At 39.0% G+C, this 17,266-nt stretch overlaps 1 protein-coding gene across 6 annotated transcripts in view; it reads right to left on the reverse strand.

Annotated features, from left to right (window-relative positions):
- Positions 1-13,467, reverse strand: part of LOC6536873 — a 38,786-nt gene extending 25,319 nt beyond the window's left edge. The window contains exons 1-3 of one of the 6 annotated variants that reach the window (XM_039375598.1): positions 13,351-13,467; positions 8,628-8,707; positions 8,046-8,545 (exon numbers count right to left, since the gene is read on the reverse strand). In XM_039375598.1, the coding sequence (XP_039231532.1) occupies positions 8,046-8,094 (49 nt within the window). In that variant the 5' untranslated portion in view covers positions 8,095-8,545; positions 8,628-8,707; positions 13,351-13,467. Of the gene's footprint in view, positions 1-8,045; positions 8,708-13,308 lie in introns of all 6 variants that reach the window. The other 5 variants (XM_015192490.2, XM_039375596.1, XM_039375597.1 and 2 more) reach the window with 5 other exon arrangements.
- Positions 13,468-17,266: the final 3,799 nt, after the last annotated feature.

Consider the following 17,266-nt stretch of genomic DNA (forward strand, 5'->3'; position numbering starts at 1 on the left):
TTTATAGAATTATGCATACAATTTTGAAAATATTTCCATAACAATTTCATTATAAATATAAATTATAATTATTTTTAGCATTATTTGCTATTTAAAGATAACTACCATTAGATTTTTCGGACTGCGCCTATGACTTTATCTGCTTGCAGATTTTCATAACCGACGAGTTATTCTGTTAAAGCCACGGCTCTCCTCCCTAAAAATGCTGTGCTTATCTATGTATATTTTTGCATAGGCCACATTAGCATTAACTTTTGTCATTCGCTTTTGGGGTTTTGGGGACTAAAAGGTTTTTTGTGGCAACTATTATAATTTGGGCAATATTTGATTGCAATTTAATAGTTGCTATTGCCGAATAGGCCACAAAACCATTTCCTGGAGGGAGGGCTGGGATTATTAATGAGTGGTAAATTTACATAGCATTTTATGGGCCATGTGGGGCTCGGGCTTCTTTTTTGGCCACCGTCCAGTTGAAATTTTTCCGGATTCCGGAACTTTCGAGTGGGTAACAGTAGCCTCTTGATCAGCGCTAATGAAGTTTATGCGGAGCTGCCCCCCAGGGTCCTCCCGCCCAATGTAATGCCCCCGGAGTCGGCTTTTTCCCATGACCTGTTATCTGTGTTAATGCATGCGTTTTCTTTGTCTCCTTTATCGGGACTTCCTGTCATTACTCCTGCTATCGCCCGAGTCCCAGTCTCCGAGCTTCCGTGTCCGCGCATTACCGTGTCGTCCTGTCCTGTCCTGTCCTGTTCCACTGTCCCTTCCACATCGCGATGTCGTCGCACTTTGGCTCCGCTGCTCAACTGCTCAATTGCCCGGTGCCCGCGAGATTACAGCACTCACACTGGCAATAAAAGACGTTATTAAATAAAGAAAACTGTCGCGAAGTGAATAGGAAAATGCTTAAGGACCCGCGGGAGATATTCTATTTTCCACTTTTATTGCATTTATAAAGTATTAGTACAAAAGGAAATTATAAAACGATTTAAGTTCAAATTCATATTCAACGAAAAGTAAATAAATAAAATGGCAGTTAGGATAAATATAATATTGTCAGATGATTAAAACTATTAATGTACATAATTTAGGAACTCAAGAGTCCCTTAAGACTTATGCTCCAGTTGCAGGAAATTTTTCTTCAGTGAACTTTTGTGCCTGGTGGCCATCAGCAGGTTCCCCTTGCTCCGCAGCCCAGCCCATTGCACTATGGGAAATTTGACCCCTTTTTCTGGCCAAAACCCATTTTCTGAAAGTCGGAATATTACAATAATATTTAGTGTACGCATTCATAATTGACCAATCTTTAGTGCTGCGTTCTAGAAATTTTAATAGATGGCGCCACAACAAAGAAATCAGCTGTTTAAAACAGCTGTTGCGCGTACACAAAACAACAATCTGCAACATTAAGTTTTTCTTTCGTTACAAAAGTTCTAATATCTTTGGAACCAAAGCGTTAATTTCCATTCTGTAAAAAGTATTTTATTCAGTGGGCCTTCTATTACGCGTTTGCAACATTCAATAGAAAAAAAAACTAGTGTTGTCCCAGTAATTTAGTAAAAATCTTAGTTGCTTTACAAAAGTATTTTTTTTTATAATGCCTAACTTTGAATAGAGATTTAAAGTGATTGCAGCAGATTGCATCAATAAAATATACCTCATATTGTAGCTTATTTAATTCTTGTTCAGATTATTGTAATTTTAAAAACCACTTTTACCGATTCTGGGAGAATTTATAGATTTTAGACTTAACCCTACTTTTCCAAATTCAGAGTAATCTCATGCTAAACGGGAGTTAAACAAGGCGGTTGCTGAATTGTTTCATTATTTTTATTAGTACTATTGTTGTTAACTTCTGTAAAATAATTAAGTATATAAACTCTATCACGAAATCAGTTGTTTTTGCTGAGATTAGAAAAAGCATACAAAAAGAAAGAAAGCCTCTACGAAAATTAATAATATAAATATAAGGGACTGTTCCACGCCCCCAGTTTTTGGGGTACGTTTAAATATGGTCTAGTGCAAATTATTGCAAAAAAAAAAAATTAAATATCTTTATTCGTTATGGAGTTATAAATTACAAATAATAGAAAGGGCGGTGCCACGCCCACAATTTTTGGTACCATAAAAGATATGGACTAGTGTAACCCCATACAAAAAACACCAATTGAATATCTCTCCCCGTTCTGGAGTTATTAATTTAGGCCAGAAAAAGTGGTCAAATTTCCCATAGTGCATTGCTTAATTTCGATGGCAATTATTTATTTAAACCGCCTGTCGCCCATTCCATTCGAACATGGCTGGTCTTAATTGTTTGACTTGGCGTTTCTGAAACTATGGGCAGGCTTCGAGCTCCTCTTTCCCCGGTTTTCCCACATTTCCCTACTTGTGCCCAGCTTTACTGGTGCCGCTTTGACAACTCGTTGACCGTAAATTTCCAAGTTTTTCATTAGGCTGCCTGCCAGTCCCAGGCGAGACTTTCTGCTCGGCTTTCTAATCAACTTGGCCGCAGTTTGTCGCGCTTTTCCTCCCATCGTCCTGGCCCGACCCGGCCCTGTCAGCCTTCTTTGTCTGCCACGCCATCGTCGGCGAGGGGAAAACTTTTGCACCTCCCATTCTGGCATGTTTAATGAAAGCGTTTTCACTGCGATTTCATTTCATTTAGTCGCCTCTTTTGCCGCTCCACCGGCCGAGCGCCTCCTCATTCATTATGCGCCGCTCAGATTTGTAATTTACACCTGAGGCTAACAAGCAGTTGAACAATGTGAGCCGCGAGGGTAGTTATATAAGTTTGTTTTCATGGGAATTGACCCAATCACAAGCTTAGAAAACCTTAGAAGAAAAACAACAAGTTTCCTCCTCAGAAAACTTTAGATATGCAGCAACAGTGAAAGTAGTTGTGGTATTATAAGTACATATATATATATATATATTATTTAGCAAAAAGAGAATATGAAATAGGGTAAACATGTCATTGTAGTATTGGCAAGTTGTTAATTATGAAACCACAATATATTTTGCAATGATTTTGTTTATATTTGTAGTTTTTGAATTTCACTGATCTTAGTCTATGCCTTGCCTATATGCTGGATTTTAAAAATATATGCTCATAGGTAATATGTGTAGTATGCTTTTTTGTGTATCCTCTTGATGACTGTTTCATGAAAAATTTATATTTTAGATATTTGACATTTCAGCCGGCTTAGGCGAAAAAGAAACAGTCAGCTTGAAAGCTTAAAAATCCTTTACACACACACACACAATACGTAAACATAGTTGGCCTGCCTCCGATAAAGCCATCCTAATTCCCGGTGCCACGCCCCCTCTTTTTCCGGGACTAGGCCAAAATGTGAAATGGCTGGCTGCAATTATGAGGGTGGCACTGAGGAGCGGCACCGTTTCCGCTTGCTGGGCAGTTTCCTGCAGCAACTGCAACTGCTGTAAAATGTTTATGATGCTTTTATGGTGGCTACCCTAGGCGACGGATAAAAGGGTTCTAGGGGGGATGGGGTGGGTGTCCCAGAGAATTAACAATATGAATATGAATTATAAATATATGCAAAGGCTGCTCGCAGGAAAGATGAAGTGCTAAATGGCTTATTACGATTGCAGCCATTATGCTTATTGTACAGTTGCTACTTGCCAGCAATTTAAAGTCATTTGCTTGTTTACACGATGCCGAGTGAAAAGGGCGAACAACAGATTTCTCTCCCATTGACGTCATGCGGTCCCAAATCCATCATACGCCACGTGGTCCAAGGTCGTGCTTGGTTGGCATATTTAAATTTCAAATATCCCCTTCATGGCGCTCGCATGGCTACTTTTTCACTTGTGCATAATCTTTAATTTAAACAAATGCCGAAAGCCAAAATAAAGCCCCACGAGAATCTGCACCCGGGTCTGAAAACCTAAAAACTGGACGTGGCATGCGAGCCAAATAAGCCGCATAAAATAGAAACAAAATATCGTACATAATACAGAATAAAGCATTTGGGAAATGGTCAACGGTCCTGGTTTTTGAAAGCAGAAACTGTCGTCGAAATGGTCAGGGGATGTGCAGGAAGCCCTATAGTTGTTTTTATTAAAGTGAACCTGCTTATGAGCACGGCTTTGTATTTCATTTACTTTAAAACTGCGTAAAGTGGTGTGACTTAAATATTAACTTGGGGTAAGTATTTATGTTTCTAACATTTTTTATTATTGCCATCTTACATATTTATTTCATATCAAAATGTGCGGTCTACTTTTTTGTACTTTCTTCAATTCAATCAACCACTAAGAGCATTTCCAAGTCGGACTTAAATATAAGTTACTTGCTTATTTTTTGTGGCTGGTCGTTCCTGTGCAGTATGTTCACAAATTCCATCAAAGCCGCAGCGGCTTTGGACATTGCCGCTGGCCACTGCGCCCAGAGTCTCTTGGCCAATGTAGCTGATGCTGTTGCAGTGGCATGAAAGGAATTGGCCAGGAAATGGGGGGCACGAAGTGCGAGTGCCACGACACATACAACGCGTACTGTGAAATTTGTGGCTCGCGTTGAATGTCGGCATGGCCTTAAACTACAACTTTAAGGCGTTGGCCAAAATAGTTTAATTGCGAAAATTCGACAGTGCCGTTTTAGGTAGCGTAAGGATATTTTAAGTATGTGGGAATCACAATTTTAATTATTAAAGATGTACAAATGTTATTTAGTTATACGTTTTTGTATTAGAAACTCAAGAAAGTAGTAAATCTTCTTTGTAAATGATGTTTTAATTATTTTTATTATACCCCTTTTTTTTAGTTACTTAGAGACATAAATTTGCTTTTATACTTTAATGTGCGCAATTGCATTATCTTCAGTCTTGACCTGGTCAACACGTTTTCCGCCCCATCTTTTTTTCTTGGACTCTTCGGGTTGACTTTGAGTCCCGGGATGCCTTTTCTCTGAAAGCTGTTTGTTTTGTTAGAAATTTATTTATCAACGCTTTTTGTATTTCCGCTGCGGCTAGCTGGCTGGGCCGTTTGGCTTTTTGTTTATTTTCATACACTTCCTCATTTTTAATTTATGACAATGGCCCGGCTATTGTGAGGGCCACGCCCCCTTAGACCAAGCCGTCCTGCCGCCCAGCCGCCCAGCCGCCCAGCCGCCCGCCGCCCTGCAGTGTTATTGTAACTGATGCTCTTATAAATGGCCTCTACCCGTCAGACAGAATTTTCGTTTGTCGCTTTTATCGCAGAAACCGGAAAGTGGCGGATGCGAAAGGGGGTGTCGGCAAAATTCAGGGGCGCTCGGTGGAACTTTTCCAGAGGGGCACACGTACACTTTGTATTTCCGCTGGCCCCCTATTGTCCTTGACAGTTTCATTATGACAGCTGGCGGGAGTCGCTTTCCACACCCATTTTTCGTTGATTTTGGTTTTTGTTTAGTTCCGCATTTGTGCTATTAAAGTGTCATCTTGTTGTTGCTGCTATTTCGCTTGGCTACCACTAAAACAATGGCCAAGTGTTGGCGCTGTTATTATTATTATTATTATCATCAAATGCGCTTCCTCTTCCGCCGCACAAAACGCAAAGATAATGGCCGAAAGACAAGCGACCAGATAAAACGCTGCCATTCATGCTCTTGACTGATTTTTAGTTAATTTTATTGGCTTTGTGTTCCTTACTTGGGAGTGAGAAAGGGGGTGGATTATTGCGCAATCAACCCTCGGTAATATTCTACTAATTACGGCAATCCTTTCAAGCGATTTAAGATGGTGTGCTGGGTCTTTAAACTTTACTGCATTCATTGAAATCTTCCATTTTCAGCAAATTAATTGTGGACAACTTTTAATAGTTATAATCCACTTAGCATGTTTAAGAACTCCACACATAAATCAATAGACATAACAATGGGTAGCAGTAATTATTTTACGTACAGACTGAGAGATAAAGTATATTTATTTTAGCCCCAATTAAAAATTATATTTAATTCTTGTTTTATATTTGTATAAGAATTTATTTCATTTAAGCTTACTGGCTGCCAGATTTTCATAACGTATTGATAAATCCGCCCTTGAAGTCTGGTTTCTTGCGCAAAAAGAGCGGCAAATGCATATTTATTTAATTGAAATAAATTTACGCCCCCGGCCGAGCATTTTGACGGCGTATGGCGAATATTACGAGCAGTCAGACATTTGCGCATTTCGGGCTGGGATTCGCGGTATTAAAAGCGGGCAAGCCGCTTGGGATTTATGGCTGCAACTCGCTGTTCGCCGTTCGCCGTTGGTAGCTCGCAGGACTTTCGTCCTTTTCAGACGCCAGTTCCTTTGGCTCAGTGGCCGGGCGCACATAAATATGCAATTATTTTGCATTTTCCGCTCTCGCGCTCGATTTTTATTTATTCGCATATGGCGTTTGCTGCGGCGTTGCGGTCTCACGCACATTTCGCCATGTTTATGGCACTCGCGACTTTCGGGCGGCGACAGCAAATTGACTTTTACACAAAGATGCGGGTGCCCAGCGCACATATCTCTTGATGCGACATATTTATTTGTTGATTCATATATTTGCTCTTATTTATATACGTAATTTGCATTTGACACATTTTTATGGTGACTGTTTGCGCGCCAAGTGAAATCAAAATACTTTATTCGCCATGCAAATATTTCGTATTGACTCAGTAGCCGCTGCGTTCGGCTTTATAATCGCCAGAAAATCTCTTCACATCTGAGTTATTTTAAGTCATTAAGCCATTCGTGCATTGCAAAAAGAATAAATATCAATAATGATTAAATGAATTTAAATTTGGTTGATCTTTTGGATTTCCTTGAATGACTTGCATTTTATCTTAGTGTTTTTTATACAGTTTGCATGAATGCAAATTCTTAAAAATTATCAGTCATAATACTTAAATATTCAAAAAATATAAAAGATAGAACAAATTAAAATACAGTAGGTAGCCAATCATTTTTATTTGATTTCTTCTGTCTTGAGGGGCATGTCATCACAGCCCAAAAATAATTGTCAATTAGTTGTGTATTTCAATAAAAGAACGAGCTGAAAGGATACTCATTGTGACATATAATTCAAGATTGCCGAACTCATAGATTATCTTGGAATTTGATTTGAATTTTCTAAATGAATATTTTGATTGGGGATATCTTGGCCTTCCTATTTCCCATCAATAAAAAAATGCACAATAGAAACAGAAAATCCTTTATGAACACACATGTGTTTATTATTTGACAAATATGCTTGACGAAATTCCGCAATTTATATGATGAAAATTTGCTTTTTTTTTATTGTTATTTTCAAACTGTTTTCATGGGATCTTTATGCACTTCTGTCCTCGTATAGTGGGCATGTGAGTGAGTGGATGTTTTAACAAATTGAAATGCATTGTGAGTGGCGTCGAGGGTTTTGCCATGGTGTAATTTGTGTGCAGCTTTGGTTATTACTTATTGTTGTTTTTGCCGGCACAGCCTTTTGTGGCAACGATAAGCCTTTGGCATATCGCATTTTATTTGCCAGTCAGGCGGCAAAGCTGCAAGAAAAATGTTTGTTCATTTAAGATAAATTTATTGTAGTTGTCGATGCAAATTGCAACATATATTGAATCGTTGCTGCCACAGTTCTCGTGCTGTGCTGTTATTATGATTGCCAATGCCAACGCTCGTAAATAGTTGTGCAAATAAATTGTGAGCGCAAATAAATCGCGCAGATCGAGCGAAATCCAAGCGTTTATGACACTTTTGGGGTGGGGATGGGCTTACCGTTAATCATGTTCATAAATTTCGAACAGTTCTGTTTTCAGCACTCAGAAAAAATAAATTTTCTTTATTTAAATATACCCCAAATGGTTAATAGTTATGTAGGATACAAATGTTCATTTATGGTTATTTGTCTTTAACCATATACTTCAATATTTCTGATACGTAATAAGTATATTCCTATCATAATCGTAATAATTACATTTTTCCCATAATAAAGTCTCTAATTAATTTGATTTAAGACAGACTTTTCTTTAAGACAATGTTACATTTAAGATATTCGGTCAAAATAATACTTTCTCCAAGTGCACTCACCATTGAATGTGGCCAGCAGCAGGGCACCAAGCAGGCGCAGCAGGCTCATCTTCAAATCCTTTCCAATTTACTTGTAATCCAGCGCCGAGCTGCTAGTTTAATGCCCTTCCCAATGCTGCGAAATGAGCCTGGGATTGAGTCCTAAACGGAAACGCGTTTACATTGCCGCGATAAGAAGCGGAAATGCTCGGCTCAAGGAGGCGGCGGCAGGAAGTCGGGTGGCAGAAGCAAGAGAGCAGGGAGCCCAGTCTCAGGAAGGACTGTGCCCGATGGCTGCCAGTTTGACTGTCTCTAAATGTGGCGTCCCACCCGCTGCGCTCTCCCTGTTGATTTTTCCCCCTTGGTTTTTCCTTTGTTTTCCCGCGGAAAGCGCGTTTCATTGCTCCACGACTCTCAGTGGCTGATGATATTTATGGCGGCGCTAGTTGTTAGTTGCTTCTCGTAGCTGGTTGCATTTTATTGGGCAAATTAACGCTGCTGCAGTTTTGCTACTGAAAACTCTGCGCTTTTAAGAAGTTTACATATTAAACCCGCTTTCGGCTCATGCATCATATCGTGACTGAGAGTCTTTGGCTGGCTTACATGCATGAAATCCACGTTAAAGATTTATCGTTCGTGGGCTCCACGTTGCTGCTGTGACTGTTCTCGTTGTTGCTATTTGGCTTTTATGGTTACACAAGAAAAAAAGATTGGCTATTAGTATAAAAAAATAAGTCATTTTATGTAGTGTTTCAAAAACTATAATCATATATGTAAATTGTTAATATTTTAATTACATATGATTGTTCAAATGCCCAATAACACAAGTCCTTATCGTCTTAGGGCCTAAGAAGACAGCTTTTGAAATTAACTTATTTTTGCATTATTTAATGTTATAATCAAGTCCCAATTTTTACTCCTGTAGACTGTTGCGTTTTCGGAATTTGGCGTCTGTCTCGTTGCTAGACTTTCAGACGTTGGCTTTGGCCTGTTTTAGCATTGGCTTACAGGAGAGACGAGACATGCAGAGCAGGTTGATGCTAGAGGCGAAAACTGCCAGCCCAGATGCCACACCAGATCCCACCTACCAGTTCTCAGTTGCCGTGACACCCGTGAACCATGTGGCGTATACGTCATGCGGATTGTCTTTGTGCCATGCGAGCGCCCTCAAAACTGAGCCAATGCATAAGGAAGCGTGAATAAGAATGCTGCTTTATTCTATTTGGATCTATGCTTTTATATGTTTAAAAGGGTGTTAGGAAATGCTTAGAATGGCGGATTTCTCATACTCTACTCTATCAATTCAAAATTTTTTCGAAAACCCAATAATATACAGCTTCACTGTAAAATTATAAAAAAAAACGTCTTAAAATAATTGAACACATTAGCTCACAGATTTGTTCTGGACCTTATACGAGCCCAGATGCTGCATTATCGCCCAGTTTGCAGTCAGTTAGCCAGCACATCCATCTTGTGCCATCGCTTTGGCTTCGGCACACAGGAATGCCAACAATTCAAAAGCCAATCTGTAATACACTGCAGGCTACTTGGGCTCATTCGCTATTCCCCCTGTCACTTTGGCAGCCTTGAAGTCCCACGCCAAATGTCTGACAAATCGACAGTTGTGAGCTGCAGGCATTGCCGAGGGGCCCTGGGATCGGTCTTTTCTGTTCCCCATTGCGGCCCAAATCAAATTGGCCGCCAAACGTTGCCGGGCGTCAAAAGTCATCCATCAAGGACGTGGAACAGGTCATTGGAGGATGGGATAAGGGCGCATCCAACTTTGCATGAAATTGGCTGTGCTTGCCCAACGGCAATGGCAACAAAGCCAACTTGGACCGGGTCTAGTACATTGAAAGATTAGCTTAACATTTATTTGAAAAAAAACATTATTGCTTACCAAACATTTGTAATTATTTTAATTGAACGGAAAAAAAAAAATTATAATAATTATTTATATATCTATGAATTAAGTATTTCACCATTTTATTTGAAACGATATTATTTTAATATTTTTCAGTGTACTGAAAGTTTTCCTGGGGTGAGCGGAGTTTGCATGAGAGTCGGAGAACAAGGCTCAACACTCCAGACTTAATAAACTGAGCCCGCCGGGCAACACGGGCTCCAAAAAAAACTCCAAAATGAATGTAAATAAATGAACGCTTAACTCTTTTCAAAGCCAAGTTCATATGCCAGAAAAATGTATGATCCTTCTAAAAACGGCGACGAATTTCGTGCAATATTTTGCTCAGCATTATCATCAATTCATCATCGCTTGGTAGACGAAGGGGCGTAGCAAGGGTTACGATGCCTCCTCTGTTTATTTAATTTCAACAAAAGGGCGCTAGAAGAAGACGAAGTGAATGAGGTGGTCAAATTCTCTTGCATGTGTGCATGTACTGCTATATACTCTGCTGTACGGTTGTGTGTGTGTACGTGTTAGCCATTGCGGCTGCGGCAGCGTCACCAACATAACCATAGCCACAACTAACGCCAAGGGCTTGAACGGGACCTTGTGAGAGTGTAAGCACTACACTCTTAGAAAAGACTGAGCCATAATTTACACTTTACATTTTTGTTAAGAAGTTATTTAGCACTCCTTATTAATTTAAAATAATAATAAAATATTATGCAAACAAGCCACAGAATAATTCGAAGAAGCCAATTTGAAAAAACCTCAGGCACAGACTTTCTCACAGTGGTTGTAAGTGTATTCTTTTTTCCATTCTGCTGTTGCTGTGTCTTCCTATGCCCAAACAACAGGCGAGCTAACAGCAGCACATGAGTCAAATAAATTACCCCAACATTGTTGTTGGCAAATTTTTGATGGTTTAATTTTGTGGAAAATAAGTTAAGCCGCTGCTGTGGCGCCCATATAACACTCACACACACAACCACAACACGCTCACACACCAGTAATACTCGAACGCACACATGAGCAAATAGAAAGCATGCGAAAACCCACTCCACAAAAATTGTTGCCTACTTTGCTGCGCCGCGTATACGCAATAAAATAAACGCGTCGCAGTTACATTTCCGGCCTGCTCAGCTCAAACCAACGGAGAAAAATAAAACGGAGTGGAATGGAGGCTCAACTCGGCTTCTCGGCACATTTTATGCCGCATTGCCATTTTTATTTATTTATTTTTATTTGCCTTTGGCTGCCGCTGCTGTGCGCCCTTTATTCGTTCATTTATAAATTATTATTGCAAAACACTCTGCCCCTGCCCCTTCGCATCGACATCCTAAGCATTTCCCACTTGAGTTTTGAGGAATTGTTTGTGTGCATTTCACTTGAAAACGCGGACATTGTTTGATTTAAAAATGTATGAGGTAATGAGTTTTAGGCTGGCAAAATAAATTAGCCGAATGCCTGGAAATCTGTTCAAAGCCAAGGCAACGAGGCTCAAGTGAAGCTAAGTGAGTGGAAACCATCCACATATCATCCATTTGCTGTGTCTTTTCACTTTTGAGTATACATTTGGACCTGTCGTTTTTTCTCTATTTTTTTTTAATGTTCTTGCCATGCATGGAAACTGCTCGTATATTTTTTTCCTTTTTGGCGAACTTGTGCGACGGCTGTTTTGAATTGAGCCACATCATCATCATCCACTTTGTCATCGTCATCGCCATCATCATCATCTGAGCCTGATGGCTGACATTGTCAAAAGGGTTTAAGTGGCTATACTTGAACCAGGAGAATCAGCAGCAGTAACGGCTAAAGCAGCAGTTGAAAGTCCTCACCCCTAATACTAGACAAATATGAAAGCGTCGGGAGAATGGGGAGAACTCTGAATTCTGAATGGTTCGGGGTGGTGGAAGTGAGCAAGGCATGACAAGGAACTTCCACACGTTGCCAGGACGCAAGTTTAAAGCGAGTCCTGCGGCAGTGCAAAGCAGAACGAACCATAAAATGAAAATTTAATGCGATATTGATTTCGATATTATAAACGTAATATAGAAAATTGTGCTTTGTTGTGAAAGAACCTCAGCGTTTAAGTTGCGTTTAATGTGAATGTATTGATATATACGCTTCAATAATTAGGAGGAATTAAAATAATCAGGATGTAAAAAACGTCATTAAATAAATTTGCCGTTGAGGTAATTAACTCCAAAATGATAAAAAAAATGATGTAAAGTCTTGTTGATGTTAATTTAATTGCTAAAAAATTGGTATTTATTCAACAAAAGATAAAAAAGGTTACATAGTATAATTATTATTATTCAATTTGTAATTAAATTAATTTAATAAGAATAAGAATAAGTGACAACTCTTATGATTTATTGACAGTTTCCATTCTTTGATTTCATTTTATTTTAATTCGACCTGCTGTTAAATTCAGTGAGTTGTTTACTTGTCATCTTTTATGAAAACCGACAATTGCAAACCGCAACCCACTAGCTCCAATCACGTCCTTCGGTCCCAAAAAATACCGACAATAAACATTTAATTACCGGATATTGTGCCGTGTTTTGAACGGTAATTTGTCAAAGGGTCTAATTAAAACTTCTGAATGCCTCGAAAAATCAGAGAGACTCGTTAGGCATCGACACTTTGGTAAAGAAAAGGTTGGCGCATTAAAAATGTGGTAATGTTTTGTTGAGAGCTGATTGAAGCATTTTGAAAACACGCAATTCACCTTCGTCATTGTCATGTTAATTAATTTGCCGACACTTAAGAAGACAAGTGAACACGGTTGCTAATATATAAAAAAAAACTGACTGTTGGGGGTCAGCCAAAAATGTCAGGAGCATTCGATGCCAAACTCGAGTGGCAAGGGTTCAAACCCTCTTTCTTTGGCACTTGTTAAGAATTTCGGATGGGAATCGATTCCGTTTCCCTTTTCTATTACAATAGCACCGAAAATAATATTACGATTATTAGTACGATTAGGGTTGCAATAAGTCCACTATTCCCAAGATAATAATAATAAATATTAAGCACTTAAGAATTTTCAGGAAGCACAAACTTTTTTATTAATATTTACATTTTTTTTAATGATATAAAATTATTAATTATACCGAGTACCTGAGCCAACATATGTAAATAAATTTTAGATATATTTTTACAAACCCAGCAAATAATTTATTTAATGCCCTTTTTTTTTACTGAAAGAAAGACATTTTGAATAGAGAATGGTAGGTCTAGTGAATGCCACAACTAATTTTTTCAGTGAACACAACAACAACGTGGCGCGCACAGTTCATTGCATCCGGTAAACCGGTAGCCGGCAAACGATGAAATGGGAAAAGTCCGAAACACTCTCGTGAACTGGGCACTCACATATATATTCCTTCGGTTCTTTTTTGTTTCCATTTAACTAACCGTAATTTTTCGTCTTTTTGGCAACAACCTCTTCAGCCGCGTTGCGTATACGCCGCGTGTGTTTTGCGCGTTGAAAACCCCTGCACGCACAGCAGGCTTTTCGAGACTAAAGCCCCGATTCTGCGAACCTGCGGCTCAGCATTCCGATTCAGATTCCGGCAGTGGCAGAGCAGGAGCAGCGCTGCGGCAGAAGGACGAAGTACGAGGGCAGAGCATGAAGAAGATGCAGGAGAGCACACCATCACTGATGTCATGAGCATGTCTTCTTTCGCCGAAGAAGAATCTGTGGGCCCAGTCAGTCAAACAGCCATGTAGTAAGCCCAACATATTGTCGCAGGGCAGCATTCTGATGCTGCTGATGCTGACGATATCAAGGACGAAGTTAAGCACTTCGTGACAGAATCAAGAGCTCCAGCCGCATTCGTGTCCTGAGGAGAACAGCTCTTCGCTCTTTTGTCGCTGTGTAGCTGACATTCTCTTTAACACTTTTCTGGTTTCTGGGTCATATAGGCGAGACAGGTTACAAGGCAGATAAGTGCTGAAATACCCCACTTTTCGAGGAATTAAAAAATTAAATTATGAAAGAATTATATAAAATTTTCCAACTGATCAAAATATTTTTAAACAAATTTTTGATATATTTTAAAATATTTTTTAAAATAGTTTTTTCTTAACATTTTTATTACATTTAACAGCATTACCGGCCTAACATTCTGTTGGTACTCGTACCTGAGAGGAGTCGTCTGAAAAGTCTCCAAAATGTTAGCACTCCGTAACTGGACATTAACATTTTCCGAAAATGTTAAGGGACATGAACTGTTGTCGAAGCAAATAATGTTTAGCTCTTATAACATTGCCCATCCAAGTCAACAGCGTAGTGCTTACAAATTTTAAAAATTAACAGAATGTACTTAGTTTCACTATTATAAGAATATCCAATGACGTACTGAGGACCCATGCGGAAAGATACATGTGGCGACTCGGTTCCCACCCCAACACCCTGGCGAGAAGGCTTATCCATCCCCTGCGAAAAAGAAGGCTGAAAAGATTCCACCCACATGATCTCCCATCGAGATTATTATAAATATTTTTTTTAGCTTAATTTGTAAAGTAATGTATATATTGCCTATGCCTATGCTGTAGAAATTTATGTAGAACCTGGTAAAGCTGCCACATAGGTAGCAGTAAACTTGTTTAATTCCAATTAATAAAATTTACAAACAAAAAAAAAAAGAATATCCAATGGTATTTTAAAAAAGTAATGCCTCACAGTTTTCTCTAAAAAGAAACAAAATATACACAATTATACCTTACCTTCTGTTGAATCTTGTTTATTAATTTGGTCAAATTCCAGATCTTATAATTTTTTTTTATTATGTAAAGCTGGTAAACCCAGGTGTTTCTCTATATCTAAGGACAAAAGATCGTTTCAATAGGATATATATGCATCTTGTTTGCTTAAATTATTATCTTGTTCAGACATGAGTCGCACCCAAAGCGGTTTCTTAACATAATAGGATAATGTAGACTCCTATTGATCCCTATTAATTAAATGGATATAAATATATAAACTGTTCAACCAATCTACTTTTTTCTAAGCGCTTTTCAGGTGGCGCACTACTATATAAAATAAATTCCTATATAAAACAAAATTGTTTGCATGCATAAAAGGACAGCAGGATCTCAGACTTGAAGCGCACTCACTCAAACTCAGTGGCACTCACTCCCACACTAAGCCGACACTCAGTGGACCAAAGCCAAAGCAATTACGGACTCAGACAATGGGCATGGAAATCGGGGCTTTTAACATTTTTTGATGGCCCGCAATAAAAGGAGTTCCTCCCCGAACCCAACATCTCTTTGACTTGGAACTGGGAAAACTAACCCAGATGTATCCAACGGAATACGAAACGAAAAGAAAAGCGATGGGGGAAAATAGCGTTGAGCTGAGAACTTCACGTAGCCAAGAAAGCCGCGTCAAGTTCGTTTGGATATTTAATGCCATTTAGGGTCGTAAAAATTTTGAGTGTATCTTCTGGGGCTGAGGATTTCCAAATAGAAAATGCAAAGCACAGAGGACAAACTCGGGCTAGCGCAATTATCTTGGTCTTGGACTTGGTTCAGCCATTAGATGACCCAACTATTTTTGCGCATATATTATACGCATATTTTATGTGCCTCCGCTCTTTTTGTTTCTCCCTGTTGGCCATTTTATGGCCTCAAAGTCAAACGGAAACAGCCCTCCGCCAATTCGCATGTCGTTTAAGATTTACTTACAAATAAAGATACAAAATAACTCAGATGAGATACATATACTTATAAATACAAAACGAGGCTTTAAGTAGTCGACTTGGCGAATAAGAAACGATTGAGTGTGGCAGCAATTATTGGTAGTTATACGCAATACGTGACCTATAGAGGACCTAGTATTTATTTTACATTGTATATTTAGAAATTTTTATTTATTTCCCTCAGCCAAAACCCATTTACTGCTCCAAAGCAAGGATGAACGATTATCTAGGATTCCTTAGGAATTCTGGATTCATTAAATATTGTTACCTTTTTCTCACTGCTTCAGATAAGGCATAATAATATAAAAAAGCCCTGTGTATAATTTCACTTAAAAGCCTCAATTTTAAACTATTAAGTAGATAAACCCGATCCCGAAAGCACTCCATTCGAGTCTTGCAGTTTCGCTGAGAAATACTGAATACTTTAAGTTCCTGGTTGGTTAGTTGGTTTAGAAGATCCCACTCGCACTTAAATGCGCATTAGTGGGTTCCACGAGGAAACAAAACCTCTTATGGGAAAACAACAAGGCGGCAGTGGCAACTAGGACAAGAACAAAAACAATGTCGACAACAATTTGGAAATTGAGCTTGAAGCGAAGGGCGGAAAGTTTTTGCATTTCATGTGTTTTTGTCATTGGAACCCGCTAATTTCCGTGGATAATAGTTTCATCTTCGTGACAGCTCCGCATCTCTCTTTCTCTCCTCCGTCTCTTTCTCCTCATTTCATTTCTATCTATCCCTCTCTAATGCCTGACATGTTGAATTTGTCGTCCTCAGTTGGGTTCGTTTTTCAACTTTCTTTTCGCATTTCTCTTGTTGCGTGTTATTGGCGATGTGCGTGTGTGTGTTACTGGGAAATGTTTCCTTTTCCTTTTTCCAAAACGTGTGCATGTGTGAGTCTATGAATATTTGTGTGTGGCGGCTTAAACTTGTCGCAAAAGTTTGCAATTTAAAAAGTAAATTGAAATGGAATCTTTGTCTTTGAATGAGTTCCTGTTTTGTTGCCATGGCTTTTGCTCTCGATGCCAAATGCATTCGGCACTGGCGAGAAATGAGCCGCATCCCGTTGAAACACTAAGAGAATCTACAGAATCAAAAATCAATTCTTATCAAGAAGCAAGTCCCTTTAGCCGCTTTGAAAGTAATAACAAATCCCAAAAGATTTCTTATAATAAAATATACTTTAGTTATTTAATTTAACATAAACAAATAATTAAGCGTTATTTTTTTAAAAGATTTTATTTAATCAGTAAAGTAAAAATTTATAAAAATAATTAAAGGCATGCCCATAAGCTAGCATGGAACTTTATATATTCATTTTTAAGAAATAACCGTTGGACTATCGTATTTTTTCTTGTGCACTTTTTATGAGTTGCTCTTGCAGCTGCGAATCCATGGTGCTGTGGGTGGTGGCTGGCGGGTGGTGCGTGTCACAGCCAAATTGACCCCATTAATCCTTGCGGCCAGAGATAGCAGCGACGAAGCAAACGCCAAGCCAAAAACAATGACAAAACCAGTGGCCCAAGCAAGAGCACAAAAATCAGAATCAGAACGGCACTGCTATGAACTGAAACGCAGGAAAAAAGTTGCTTGTTAAAACAGCAGCAAATGCGGCTGGGTTCAGA

The sequence above is a fragment of the Drosophila yakuba genome, chromosome 3R (assembly GCF_016746365.2).
Source record: "Drosophila yakuba strain Tai18E2 chromosome 3R, Prin_Dyak_Tai18E2_2.1, whole genome shotgun sequence".
Lineage (NCBI taxonomy): Eukaryota > Metazoa > Arthropoda > Insecta > Diptera > Drosophilidae > Drosophila > Drosophila yakuba.